This window comes from Mustela erminea, chromosome 3 (assembly GCF_009829155.1).
Source record: "Mustela erminea isolate mMusErm1 chromosome 3, mMusErm1.Pri, whole genome shotgun sequence".
Taxonomy (NCBI): Eukaryota; Metazoa; Chordata; class Mammalia; order Carnivora; family Mustelidae; genus Mustela; species Mustela erminea.
In genome coordinates, this window is record NC_045616.1 from 123,404,853 (window position 1) to 123,419,019 (window position 14,167).

At 53.5% G+C, this 14,167-nt stretch overlaps 1 protein-coding gene across 1 annotated transcript; it reads right to left on the reverse strand.

Moving 5' to 3' along the window:
• Positions 1 to 725: 725 nt before the first annotated feature.
• Positions 726 to 13,758, reverse strand: PCYOX1L (prenylcysteine oxidase 1 like). Its single transcript, XM_032337379.1, has 6 exons — positions 11,714 to 13,758; positions 7,741 to 7,947; positions 6,119 to 6,293; positions 4,538 to 4,749; positions 2,164 to 2,304; positions 726 to 1,689 (listed from the first exon to the last, which is right to left on the reverse strand). Exons 1-6 carry the CDS (start codon positions 11,799 to 11,801, stop codon positions 1,028 to 1,030), a joined length of 1,485 nt encoding a protein of 494 aa, XP_032193270.1. The 5' UTR covers positions 11,802 to 13,758; the 3' UTR covers positions 726 to 1,027.
• Between the last annotated feature and the right edge of the window lie 409 nt (positions 13,759 to 14,167).

Sequence of the window (14,167 nt, forward strand, 5' to 3'; positions counted from 1 at the left end):
TCCACTGTGTTACTCTTCAACCCTTGCATAATGGACAGAATGGTCAACTCTTCCAGGTGCCAAGAAAAAGCTTTTTTCCCCCCATGGCCTGGTGTATTCCCCTTTTCCCCCTGGTTGCCAGGAAGCTCAAAGGTATACTAACAGTTTCACTGAGGTGAATATCTCAGTAACCATCTCTTCCTTGGGTCCTACCACAGTCATCTCCCCTAATACTCAGTGTTGTTAAGAGGCTTGTTGAGAGGTGGTGTCTAGGTACCTAGTACCTAGTACCCTAGTATTTAACTAGGTACCTCATATCTAGCAAGCACACAGGAAATAGGAGCTATTATCATGTCTTATGTTTTCTGGTCTTCTACTTTATTTGTAACCATCTGGTACATGTCTTGGTTTTTATTAAAGATTTAGTTATTCGAGAGAGACGAGGCAAGAGAAAGAAAGAGAGAACAAGCAGGGAGAGGGGCAAGAGAGAATCCTACGCAGACTCCCTGCTGAACACAGAGCCCAGAGCCTGAGGCAGGGCTTTGATCCCAGGACCCTGAATCATGACCTGAGCCGAAAACAAGAGCCAGCCGCTCAACCAACTGAGCCATCCAGGCACCCCGGTTTCATTGTAGGTGCTGCCTCACATACATTTTGGGAGTAGGCAATGAGAAGCAATAAAGAAATGTGACTTGGCATTCTCTGCCCCTTATTTCCTCCCCAGTCACTCCCATCTTCCCCTTAGGAAACCAAATTAGAAGCAGCTGGAGAGATGGATTTTTATTTCTTCTTAAAAAAAAAAAATAAATAAAATGAATACACAGGCTTGAATTTCCTTCCCTCTCTTAGTCTCCCCTTAACAAGAAGCAAACACTGTGAAAGTCCTTAAGAGAGAAAGGCAGAGAGTGGGCTGCAGGGACCAGGCCGGCAGGGGCAGCGGCTTGCCACACGAGGTCTGGTGGCCAGTGTAGCCTGCCCAGCCTGGGCTGCTGTGGAGGTGAACCGTCTTCCGCGGGGGTCGGGCGCTCCCCGGCTCTCCCTGGACCCCTCACAGCTCGGTTTTCACCTTGTGCATCAGGTCCTTTTGGTCGATCTTGTCCAGGTCCTGGTACCAGCGGTTGTAGGCCAGCAGGGCCACGTTCTTGGCAGCCACCGCCATCACCTCCACCGAGCTGGCTGCCCACTCCAGGGCATTGAGGTGGAAGAGCTGGTCGTGGAGGGCGAAGCGTGGGAGGGTGCCGGGGGAGCCATACACGGGGTGGGCCCGCCACTCGGCGGTCTGCACCGAGTAGTAGGAGCGGAAGAGGGTCTTCAGCTGGGACCGGAGGAGGGGCTTGGGGGACTGGACACGCCAGACGGCGGCCTCCTGGGGCTGCTTCCGCCGGAAGTTGGCTGAGATGTTGACCGGACAGATGTTGTCCAGGGCGCAGAAGAAGTTGGGGAAGTCTGTGGTGAGGATGCTGGCGAAGGGGAAGAGCTTGGGGTCAGGGAAACCGAAGTAGGAAGAGTTGAGGTAGCCGTGGACCAAGGAGACCACGGTGGGCTGGAAAGAGCCCTGGGCAGCATCGATGGGTGGGTCGAAGCCCTCAAAGGTGATGGAGCTGCTGCTGTTATCCAGGTGCAGGGGCGTGGCGATGACCACTATGTCATAGAAGTCAGACCCGTTGCCCACCTCGTTCTCGTACTCCACATAGTACAAGGGTTTCCCTTCTGGAAGGAGAGATAATAGAGCACAAAAGTCAATTTACTTCTCGCCACTACACACTGATGTCCACCTGGGGCCCAGCGCTGAGGGTACGAGGCTTTGGGTGTAGCAGGACCCTCCGGATGCTGGGTCCTGGGCTTTCCACACTGGTGTGGCTGCAGAGGAAGCACTGGACTGGGAGTCAGGAGTCTAGAGCTTTTGCTCTAGCTCTGCGGCTCAATTGCTGGAGGGACTGGGGCAAGGCTGAGGCTCAAAGTCAAATGAACAGGGCTGGCTGGAGGGGAGTCTCAGCCTTCTGGCTCGGACATTAGAATCGGGACGACAGTGCCCTCTGGTGTCACTTGGCAGTGCTGGAGCTTCCCACCGGTTTTTTGGAACCAGTCGGTGGCCTTTCCCAGACCAGGGTTTAGGGACAGGCTGGTGGAAGCACCCCTGGTCTAGGAAACAGAGTGGCCATGCACCCTGCTCTGCTCACTCACCTGTATTTTGCAGGGTCACAGAGGTCACTGTGGCATGGATCACGTTGGCCTTGGTGAGCTTCAGCAGGCCGGAGCAAACCAGCTTGTTGCCTCCCTCCACAGACCACAGGCTGCCCTGGGCCCCAGCTAGTGACATGGCTCCTGGGAGGGGGGAGAGTGGCCAGTGGGTTCTCAGAATCACTGGGCTGTGAGGCTGCAGAGTCCAGCACCATCCTACCTGCTGGGCCTCCCCCCGTCAGGCCAAGAATCCCCCAACATGGGCATGGAGAGACAACATATGCACAAATACAGCAAAATTCACAAGGCTATCAACTGAAAACATGTTCAGTGCCAGGACCATGTATAAAAGATCACAGATGGTAAGATTCTGTTTGTACAGACTGCCCAGAAGTGGCAAATCCCTAGAAGCAGAGTGGATTTATGGTTGCCCAGGGCTAGAAGGCGGCGGGTTGTCCGGGAGGTGACGGCTACAGGTATGTGGGATTCTGGAGGCACTGAGAATACTCTAAAATTGATTGTGATAATGGATGCACAACTCAAATTCACTTTACATTGGTGAATTGGGAGCACCTGGCTGACTCAGTCAGTGGAAGGTGCGACTTGTGGTCTCAGGGTTGTGAGTTCGAGCTCTGCACTGGGTTGTTGGGTATAGGGATTACTTTTAAGATAAAATCTTTAAAAATACCAATGGGTCAATTGTGTGGTATATGAATTGTATCTTCAAGGATACACACAAGCTACTGGAAGAGTGAGTAGGAGAGCCTCGCTGAGGGGACACCTGGCGGGACCTCATGGCTGGAAAGGAGCCAGCCACGCCAGCAGCGAGAGGGATAGCATCCTGGACACTAGGAAGATGCTTGTCAAATATACACCTTTTCGTTCATTTATTCAACAAAAATGGGCTGAGTGCCTCCACGGGTCCAGGCCCTTTTCTAAGGGTTGGGGGTACGTCGGTGAGCAAAGGAGACAGAGCTTCTTGCCCTTGGGAAGCTGACATTCTAGGGGGAAGAGACGAAAGAAGTAAATGATGCCGCCGGGTAGGGGGACTGGCACTGCAGGGGGTGGGAGGAGGTGTCCATGGGACTGAAAACTGGGTGATGGGACAGCGGCAATGAAAAGGAACATTTGTATAAAGACATTTTAAGGAATAAGAGTTTACCATGACTGTGTCTCAGGGAAGAATGTTCAGGGTGGAGGGATGGCTGCCCAGAAGCTCCAAGGTAGGAGTGCATCTGGAATGCAGGAGACATGCAAAGGGGTCCAGAGTGGCTGGGCTGGGGGGAGGGAGCAGGGAGGTGGTGGGACCTGGACCATGGTGGCCTTGCAGGCCGCTGGAACGACTCTTGGCTTTTATCTGAAGGCAAGTGGGAGCCCTTATAGACCTTACAACGTAGGTCAACCTAGGTCTGATCTGATGTGTCTTTGTTTTAAAAGGCTCAACCAGCTGATTTGTCAAGAATAGCCTGCAGGGGGAACGGGACGAGGGGTGGGGGAGGGGGGCCTGGCAGGAGACTTGCAGTAATCTGGGTGAGGGGTGCTGAGCTTGGACCAGGGAGGAAGCAGTGCTGGGAAGTGGTCAGATTCTGGCTCTAAGTGGAAGGCAAAGCAGATTCCTTTGCTTCCCTTTTTTGTTTCCTTTCCTTCCTCTCCTCTCTTTCTTTCCCTCCCTCCCTCCCTTCCTTCCTTTGCAGATGAGATATGGTAAGTGATGGATATCGTATGTGATGGATATCGTATGTGATGGATATCAGAGAAGGCGCCAGTCCGGGTTTTGGCTGGGGCAATGGAAGGAGCTGTGGAAGACTCTCAGAAAGGCGGGCTTGAGGGGAAGGTCAAGAGCTCAGGTTTGGCCACCTTGGTGGCCACCACCAGGCCCACCAGTGGAGACGTAAGGGTAGCACTGGACACGTGAGTCTGCAGTCCTGAAGGGAGGTCTGGGCTGGAAGGCGTGCTTGGGAGTTGGTGGGTGGAAGTGTGAGTGGTTGAGACGCGGACCAAGGACTGAGCTTGCACCTTCCACGTTAGGAGGCGGGGAGGAGAGAAGGGCCCTGGCTGAGCTGGAGGGTGGCAGGTTATGTACATGCCCGCTGGCCCCAGCAGGCCAGGTCCTGGAACCAGCCCCAGCAGGAGCGGTGGAAACACACTGGAACTAAGAGCTGAGCTTTGCTTCCACCATCTGAGAAATGGGGTGAACATCATTTCCTGGCAGCCTGGAGGGCCCATGCCAGAATCAAAGAGGGTTGAGGCAGGAATGTGCTTAGACAGCTGGACTGAGCCTGGTGGGTGTGGGGTTGACACTGGCGGGGGGTGGGAACCCATCCTGGGTGCTGTGGGCCAGGGAAGGGCAGGAGGCAGGCCGAGGGCAGAGGCTCACCAGCGAAGGCAGGCATTGCTGCAGACTGGCCATAGCTGGCCCGCAGGACAGCGGAGACGACATCGTCGATAAAGCGCTGAGTGACGCCCACTTGGAGCAGGGACTCGGCCACGGAGCGCTGGGTCATGTTGACGAAGGCAGACTCCCCCAGCGAGTAGAGCAGCTCCTCCACGCCCGAGAAAGCGTAACCGTGGGCCTGGTACTTGTAGATCCTGGAAGACACACAGAGCTGGAGCCCGTGTGCCAGCTGACCAGCCAGTCCTGGCTCCCAGCACCTGGGCGGCCTAGCAGGGCCCCGCCCTGCCTTTCCACGAGGATGGTGAGAGAGAAGGCTGGTTTCTTGGCCTGTCTGCTGACGCTGGTGGGCCTCCCCCAACTATAGGGACAGTGCAGGGGGGCAGGGCAAACTGTCTGGAGGCCCACTAGACCTGGTTTCCCCACGGCGCTGCTAAAAGACAATTATGGTGTCTGAACTGTCCTGCCTGAGGGTACAGTCCTCTTCTCACCCACAGGGGACTGCCAGGCAGGGGGCCACAGTCCACCCCCAATGTCACACTGCTCGCTTCAGCAGCATGCGCTCTGCGCTGGCTTCTAGGGCCATGGTGGACCCGGTGGGACTGGCCTCACACACCAGTGTTGTCGTGTTCGGTGCTAGCCCAGCCTGGCCTCCCTCCCAGCCTCATCTGACGGGGCTCCCCTGCACCCCAGCGGGCTCCCGTCTCGCCCCTCCACAGCAGCCCTAGTCTCAGGGACTGACCAGCTGATGGAGTTCTGGAGGCACTGGTCTTTGAAATGCTGCCTCTACCTGGGCTGCTTTGTCAACGTGCTGAGTCTGGTCATAATGGGACATCCAGATGGAGTTCCTCTCCATGAAAGAAAATCAGCATTGTAGGTTTGAGTAAAATGGACAAGGGGGAAAGACGGCAGAAGGGTGAGGACATTACGTCTGGGGGATTCCTGGTAAGTAACAGGTAGGGATGCCATGAAGGGCATAGGTGTGGAGGTGAGAAGGGGGGCAAAGCACCAGGACCCAGCAAGGAGGCCGGGAGGCCATCCTGAATGTCTGCCTCTGGGCCAGGAAGCAAGGAGGCCCCTCAGGGGAGAGCTGGCGTGCCAGGTGGCGAGTGGGTGAACGGTGAGAAACAGACACAATGACATCGGACCACTTGTCCTCATCATATGAAGGAGTCGGGGAGGAGGCCAGGGCCCAAGGAGGAGGGAAGTGGTGAAAAAGGAGTTTGTTCTACATGGGAAAACCGGGGGTCAGTTGGGCTTAGAAGGGCACAGCCTGCCGCAGTAAAAGGCCTCTAGATGTGCTTCATTTGGCTTATTTCTAAGATGAATTGGTTACATATACTGAAAAACCAGGAGATTTCACACATCACTCTGGATTTCTGGCATCTTCTAGAAAACTGGAAGACCTAGCCACAGGAGATCGGCATTCCCACAGGGCAGAGTGCTAGCCACCCCCTTCAGACAGGGCCCTGCTCTTCGGGGCAGCCCACTGCCCGCTCTCCTCTCCCACCAGCTGCCAGGGGTGTCCTTGTAGGCGGTGGCGTTTGCAAGCCCCGCCTGGCGTACCTCATGAACTTCTCCATGACCTCCTCCACCCACATCTGCAGCCGCAGGAAGCTGATGCCGTAGTGCCACCAGAGGCGGAAGAGGTTCAGCAGGTACCAGTCTGTCTCCTCCAGCACGAAGTGCTCCCCGCTGAAGATGGCACTCCTGCCCACCACCTCTCGCCGGTGCCTCAGGCCTGAGGGGACAGGCAGGAGCCCCTCAGGTCCCTCTCAGAGCGCCCCTCACCCCCAGGAGATCTAGCAGCGCCTGAGCGACATTTAGGGTCCTCCTGAAGGATGCAAAGGGACTGGCTCCGTTAAAGGGAAGAGCCAGCCACTACGGTCTGCTCCTCTGTGCTGCTTGTTTGGAACAGTCAACACATGCCCAGAGCAGGCTAGTTGATAAAGACGTGAGATTTAAAGTAATGTACCAGTTTACAGTGGTTTTTTTGAACAGGGATGCACTCAGTCACGAGTGCGGGGAATTCAGCTGTCATCCTGGAATGGCCAGGGACTGACTGCTGGCTCTTGGATGGCAAGCCCCAGCTCCAAGACCATCTGGGCAGAGTCCCGGCTCTTTTCAACCGTCCACACGCGACAGCCTACAGAGCACCGGGACTTCAGCATCTCGCTTCATCCTTTCTCAGCCTGGGAAGAGGCAGAACAGGTGACAGCAGCCCCCAGTTAAAGTTGTAGAAACTGAGGCTTAGCTTCTAGGACCTGCCCCAAGTCACAGGCTTCTGTTTCTTCCCCCCCATTCCTGTCCCTGAGCCACCAAGTTCCCCATTGCGGAGGCCACATTCCTTCAGCATCCTTCCAGAGATTTTCTGCCAACACTCCTAAGGATGGGTATAGCCAGGAGTCACTCCTCCTCCGCCCCCACATACTATCTGCAGCTCTGCATCCTACTGACACGCTGTGTCTCTGCAAGTGCTCTACACTAGGCCTGAAGGACTTCCCCAGTCTGGCTGCTGTGCACTTCAACAGTATTTACTCTCAGATCCCAGTGGGGGGGGGCAGGTGGGATGTTTTCAACCTTCTGCTACCTCCAGCAACGCTGCGATGAGTAACTGTGTGTGTTTGCCACTTAGCTCTCTTTAGTACACCTGGTCCCTTCTGAGAAGCAGAGCTTGTGTGTCAAACAGGACTGGTGTCTGTGGTTTCACTAGTTGCTGCTGGGGTTGAATTCGGCTCTTACTCCTTGTGGGGCCGCAGCAAAGGTGTGGAAACCCTCTGAGCCTTCCTTTCCTCAGGAGACCTAACACCTGCCTTACAGGAGGGTGGCTGGGTAGGGAGGACGGAATGCCTACATCCCACCTGGAAGGATGCCAGGTACCTGGCAAGCACACAGCACATGGAAGACATTATAATTATGGCTACCGAGAGGCAGCAAGTCAAAAGGGAAAGAAACTGGCTTGGGTTCTAATCCCCGCTCTGCAACTAACTCACTGTGTAACCTCAGGCAAGTTCCTTCCCCTCTCTGGTCTCAGATGCTCCATCTGTAAAACGAGGAGATGGGGCTACATGACCCTCTGGCCCTGACCTCCAGGGCCATCTGGGAAAAGCCCAGTGGTTGCCACCAGCCCTGGGCAAGACACACGGGGGGTGGGGTGGGGGGAGAGGACTTTGGTGCAACGCACTCACCCAGCTGCTTGACGAAGTCCTGCATGTGCAGGCTCAGGGAGTGGAAGGAGGCGGCCCCGCTCTCGTAGTGCTGCTTGTTGACGGAGATGGTGGCCAGGCGGCCACCCACAGTCCCCTTCTCAAATACGTCGATCTGTACCCGGGGCCCGAAGTGTTGCTGGAGGAAATGGGCTACGGCGGAGCCCCCGATTCCGGCCCCAACCACGGCTGTCAGCAGGCCAGGGCGGCAGAGAGGGGAGAGACAGCGCAGGGGGTGGTAAGGCCGCAGGTCCCACGCTGACACCCCCTGGGAGGTGGTTCCCAGGCCCCTGCATTTCATCTACTTATCACCTCTCAAAAAGGAAATCTGCAGGCTGGTTTTTTAGTAAAGCTATTTGCAGAGAGCAAAGGACAACCTGAAAATTGTCACCTACTGTAACGCTCATTTTATAATGAAAAAGACATGTTAGCAGGAAAGAATCTCAACATTCTGGATGATCATGTAAAGAGAATACATTTAGTTTTATAACAAACTCACTAGATTGTCCCTATTTTTATTTCATTCTGAATTGGTGAAAACCTGGTCACTGCAGGTACTGTTAGGCAAGATCAGTGTTTGGAAAGGACTCCTTAATCCAGGGGTCAGCAAACTATAGCCTGCGGGCCAATTCTAGGCCACAACTGTTTTTGCAAACAAAGTTCTACTGGGACACCCTCCTTCTGGAGCATACTTATGGCTGCTTTCACACTACGGTGGCAGAGAAGAGTACTTGCCGCAGAGACCCTATGGCCTGCAAAGCCTGAGGTGTTTACTCCCTGGCCCTTTACTGAAGAAGTCCGCCAACCCTTGGTCTAGGGCAACCTACCACCTGACACTTTAATCGCTTCTACATTTGCTGTTTGCCAAGACTGGAATGTACCCTGGGACGGGCCTCTCACTACTGTGCAGGGCACCCTATGCCGGTTTGGACTCTTGTTCTAAAGTTTCAGCTTTGATGTCTTTGGGGATCTCATCATCTACTGTCTTCACTGTGCCTCCTGCTTTCCTGCTATTTGTAAACTTGGTTCATAAGCCGTGGGTGCTCTCATCCAAGTCACTGGTAAAATGTTTCACTGGCAATGTGGGCTCTGTGGGTTACCAGGCACCACTGTCCAGACAGCCTAATCTAGATACTCATAACAGCACTGTGCCAAGACAGCAGGGCAGCTATGGAGCTACTGAACTAGACAGCCACACCTCCCACAATTTGGGACCCAGCCTTCCTCCCATCTGGCAGTCTGTCTAAATAGAAAAGGAGGTAAATTTGGCGTTGATTTTTCCTTCCCAGACCCCTGTTGGACCCATGACAGACCGCCTAGGTCCTGTCAAGAAGGCAAAGGTCTTTTTGATCTGGCCTCCATTTACTTGGGCACTCCCTGCCCCACCTCCACCTCTCCCCCTTATTTGCCTCGACTTCTTTGGCTGTGGAGCCCATGACTTTGCTCTCTCACACTTGTGTTTTGGCCTATGTTGCTTCCTTTTTTGGGAACGCTGTCACCTTTTGCCTTGTTGCTTCTAGGGCCGCCACGTGCAATTAAAGTTTTGCTTGTCTCACTCACCTAAGACAAGTCAGGTGTCACTCCCACATATTCCTCCAGCACATGCTCCTTCCCCAGAGCCTTATTCTTGCACACTATCCTTCACTGGTCCATTTAAGACTGAGAGCAGCTCCCTAGGCTCCCCAGGCCCTGGCAGGCAGTAAAGCTAAGTATTTGTTGTACCTTGGAAAAAAAAAAAAAAAAAAAAAACCCAAACACTTCCTCCTTTTCAGTGTTTACAAAGCCATTTCTAAGAGTGCCCTTAACCTTGCGCTCCCTTCCTGTCTGTGACAGAGCCCCAAGTTATCCATTTTTCAGAGGAACTAGTATCATGAGGCCTCGAAGCTGCCCACAGGGCTCTGGGGAAGCAGAAGAGCTCACCTCATTGAGAAGCAGCGCATTCAATGCCCACAAACTGACACCCACTCCCTGGTCCATGATAAGACATGGTAGGGCCCAAGAGAATCAAGCATGGCTTTTGTCCTCCTGAGCTTAGGCAGGGAGTGGGCAGACAGACTCGAGCACTGCAAGCTATGACAACGTGTGACCCGTGCGACAACAGGGTTCCCAGGAATCCTGAGCAGGAAGCAACGTATTGTGCATGAGCACATGGAGACACAGGCCTCGCAGGGGAAGTAACGTCTGACCAGGGCCCTGGAGGACGATCGGCTTTGCCTGGCAGCAGAAGCACATTCTCCCTGGAGAGAACAGCACGAACAGGGTGGTGTGTGGAACTGTGGGGGTGGGGGTAAAGAGTCCAATGTCACACAGAGGTATTCAGATTTGACCCTGCAGCAGTCTGGGAGTGAAGCCATCCTCACAGGAAAGCTCCATAATCTCATGTGTAGAATCCAAACCACCAAGATGAGGACAATCAGAAAACCAAGCATCTTGGCATTGCCAAGTGTCCTGCCCCGGGTGACTGCTGGGCCAGGTAGGCAGGGACCTGGCAGGCAACCAGCCATGTACTGCTGAAAACAGGAGTGCTGGGAGGAGGCCCTGCCCCTTCCCAGGGGCCAGTGTGAAATGTCTTGCCTTGTTCCCCATTTTTTGGGAGATGAAAGGAGTGCCCTGCCCTTCCAGACAGAGGGTGCCTAACTGCCCCATCCTTCGGAGCCAAAATCCACCTTCTCCCTGAAGTCTTCTCTGTCTGCTCTAGCTCTCAGGATTCTCTCTCCCCTGAAAACCCTAGACTCTCAGTCCCAAACTGATTTCTGGCAGGCTCATCTGTCTTAACCCTTTATGGCCTGAGCTGCAGTTTTGTAATCCAAAGAAGCCTTAGCACTGTACTAGTCCAATAAGTCTGTAGTGCTTTCAAGGGACACGTTTCCCTGCCAATAAGGGGGCAGAGAGGGCAACTTAGTGGAGTGGGGATTCTGTCCCCTGACACCAGAAGACTAGCATCTCTGCCTCTGGGAATTTTATATGTGAGGGACTGGAATATCTTTAAGAGCCCTGTTGAGTTAAAATTGACAATTGTCAATAGAAAGAGCAAACAAATATGGAGCTCTAGTCAATGAGATGCAGGAAGAAGTATTTAGCAAATGTCCTGATGCCTGCAGTTTATTTTGAAATGCATTAAGATGTAAGTTGAATTCATGGAGGGAGGGGAAGATAGTTATGTAATAATGCAAGTACAGGAGCAGTTTGCTAAGGGCAGAATCTAGGTGGTGAGTACACAGTTGACCACTGTGTATCCAGTTCTTTCAACTCTGCTGTACATCTGAAAATTTTCTAAATAAAATATTTTAATAAAACCCAATATGACTGCTGTTAAAAGTTCTCCACTGTCATTCAGCAAATTGATCTCCAGCAGACCTTCCTGCGTTCTCTCTCCTATTCTCTCTGAGGTTTTGGCTTAGATGTTCCTTCTAGGAAGCCCTCCAGAGCCCTCCCGGAGCCTGGAAGATGGACGAAGTGCTCTTCCCATCGGGGTACCTTCTCAGCCTTACCACTGACTTCCCTGTATTGTGCAGTCTCGCCTCCAGACAGGAACTACGGAGCACTGTGCCTGCTTCACAGACGGCCCTCAATAAACCTTTATGAATGACATCACCCAGTCCCGGGCCTCTCTGTCAGCCATCGGGGCACCTGGCAAAGAGCCAGGTCCACCGCAGATGCTCAATGCTCCTGGCCCTTCTGGTAAGATCAGTGGCCAGTTCGGTCCCAAGCCTCTTTTCCGCCCCAGGCAGCCGTCGCCACAAGCCCATGCCGTCCGGCATCAGCACCTTGCCTCCCACCGGTCCCCTTCCTCGCCCAGTCTCAGTCCCTCGCTTCTTCTCCAGCCCGTTCCTCTCCCGAGGACCCCTCCCTCGCCCAGCTTCCTTCCCCTTCCCCCACCCGGTAGCTGCCGGCTACGATCCCTTTTCCCTCACAGCCCTCCCCCGCGCAGCCCCCCACCCCGTCCTTCCCGCACCGATTTTGCTGGGCCGGGCGTCTCCGCCTGTGGCGGCGGCGGCCAGGAGCGCGGCCAGCGCGGCGAGGAGCCGGGCAGCGCGGGCCATGGCGGGCGGCGATCCGGACAGCACGCCGGCGCTCGGCGCTGGCGGGTTGGCGCTGCTCTCGCCGCCCCGCCCTGGCGCCCCACTGGCTGTTCCACCTTCAGCCCGGCGGGCCTCCGCCTCTCATTGGTCGAGCCGCCGTCTCTCTCCAGCACGAGGCGCTCATTAGCTGCATCCCTCTCGGGCAGGCTGGGTCGGTAGAGGCTTCCCCGTCCCGCCTCCTGGACGCGAGTTCTCCATTGGCTGGCTCGTCCTGCCCCCGCGCAGGTGTGCGCGCTCCGGGAGCTCAGCATCAGGACCAGGGCCGCGCTGAGGGGAGATCGACGGGAGAGGCGGGCGTCCTCGGTCCCAGTCCACCCCCTGCGGTTTCCTAGCTCTCTAACGGGTCGTCTCCGTGTCTGCTTCGGTTTCCCTTCTCTCCCGCTCCCTTTCTGGGTGGTTTTGACAGTCACGTGAGATCAGAGACTTGATACCGTCCGGCAGGATCTGCAAGCGCAGCAGATTGCTGGCCAAGCGTGTGCAGGCGTGGGGGCGAGGCTCTCCCCTGCGCGCGCGTGGAAGCAAGGCCAGATGCTTTCGAGACTGTTGTCACCGACGTGTACTTGCAGATTCTACATGCACTTTGTGTCTCTGCCTTCTACTTAACCAAAAGAGAAGGGTTTCATCCAGTCTCTTCTCAGGGAGGAGAGGTAGGAAGGGAAGAGTAAGCTCCCATTTTCACCCTCAGAAAAGAAGAGCAGCTCAGTGCGGTTAGTTCATTACACGGCGAAGGACAGATTCCTCTGGCAGAAAATAAAGCTGGGCATGAGCTTCAGGATAAATAAGGAAAACCCATATTTAATTTGGTCAGATGATGGCTATGAGAAGAAACTGAAAGGATTCAGACGCTAGTAAAAGAGCATGTAGCTGAGATTCCAAGTCAGCTCTGAGTCACAGAAGGGCCAAGCTGGTTGCTAGGAAAGTAGTAGACAAACATGCATTTCTTATGATCTTAAAAAATAATCTTTTTGGTAATGTTTATGTCAGAATGTAAAACTCCTTAAGTTCATTCCCTTGACTCAAGATAATTCCTTAAATTTTTTTGTTACATAAGCATTCATCAATTACTTTGTGCCAAGTTCTCTTATGCGCTGACTTAATCTGATTCTTGTAGCTTTTTGAAGGGTAAATTGTATTAACTCTAAAATTCCTCGTTTTCTCCCCCCAAACAAAAGGCCTCACATATTTATTACTGAACCAACCCACTGGTGCAGAAGCATAGGAACAGAGAAAAATCATTTTCCCAATAAAACATGTCTATCATTCAGGTAGTGGTAATGTTGACACTAGGAGACCAGGAGTGAAGCTGGGTGACTCTATTAGTTACCTATTGCTGCATAACAAACTACCTCAAAACTTAGTGGCTACAAGTAACAATCATTTACTTTGCCCATAAATCTGGGCTTTGGGCACGGCTCTGTGAGATCAACTCATTTCTGTTCCATATGGTGTTGGATGGGGGCTGTTCCACTAGGGGCTGGAGGATCCAATTTCTAAATGACTCGAGAGGCTGGCAAGATGGTGTTGGCTATCAGTTGAAATCTCAGCTAGGGCCTAGTTCCACTCCACAGGCTGTTTCAGTTTGCTGTCAATTGAAAGCTGAGTTGTTGTAAGGGTGAGCATCCAGAGATAGGATAGTTTGGGTCTGGAAACCAGCAGTCACTTCTACTACATTCTATTGGTCAACTACAAAGTCCAGATTCAAGGAGATTTGGAGCAATGTTTGAAACCTCCACAGCAAACTTGACCATGTGGATGGTCTGAGCGGATAGAAGTAAGAGTATACTTCCTAGCACTGGGAATATGGGAAGCAATGGATTGGGGAGCCAGGATATTGAGACAAGATTAGAAGAGTAATGAAATCCAAGGCCGAACTGCTGAAAAGGCTGGCTCCAAAGAGGGAGGCTCCAGGAGGCTGGGTATTTGGAAGGCAGCTATGCTCACCACTATACCACCAACGCGAGGCTGGGTATTTGGCAGCCAGTTAAGCAGATGTATAGACAAAGCCAGGCAGAGCTTGACAAGGACTCATGGAAGCTGAAGATCTGTGTAAGGCCACATGTCAGTGATCTGGCTGAGAGGATCAGAAGTCCAGGAGTTCAAGTGACGTGACTGAAGCAGACAAGACAACTAGAACGAAGAAACAAGTGTAAGAAAATAAGGCAATGCCAGAGAGGAAGGCAAAAACAGAAGTCCAGATCTAAGAAATACGTAAGAATCAGAATGAAGCAAGGCCAAGGAGGTAGAACAGACAAGACTTCAACCCCAAGGCAGGGTGTAGAATGAACGTCTACACCACATCCATTTGGCTGGGCTGCTGTGGGATCTCA

What these genes read in the sequence shown, in the direction of transcription:
- PCYOX1L (XM_032337379.1), bottom strand. Translation starts at nt 11,801, where the DNA reads ATGGCCCGCGCTGCCCGGCTCCTCGCCGCGCTGGCCGCGCTCCTGGCC. An exon ending in GTCATGGAGAAGTTCATGAG is followed by an intron (nt 4,750 to 6,118) that starts GTACGCCAGGCG and finishes TGTGTCTTCCAG; the next exon opens with GATCTACAAGTACCAGGCCC. An exon ending in AGCAATGCCTGCCTTCGCTG is followed by an intron (nt 2,305 to 4,537) that starts GTGAGCCTCTGC and finishes CCCCCCTCCCAG; the next exon opens with GAGCCATGTCACTAGCTGGG.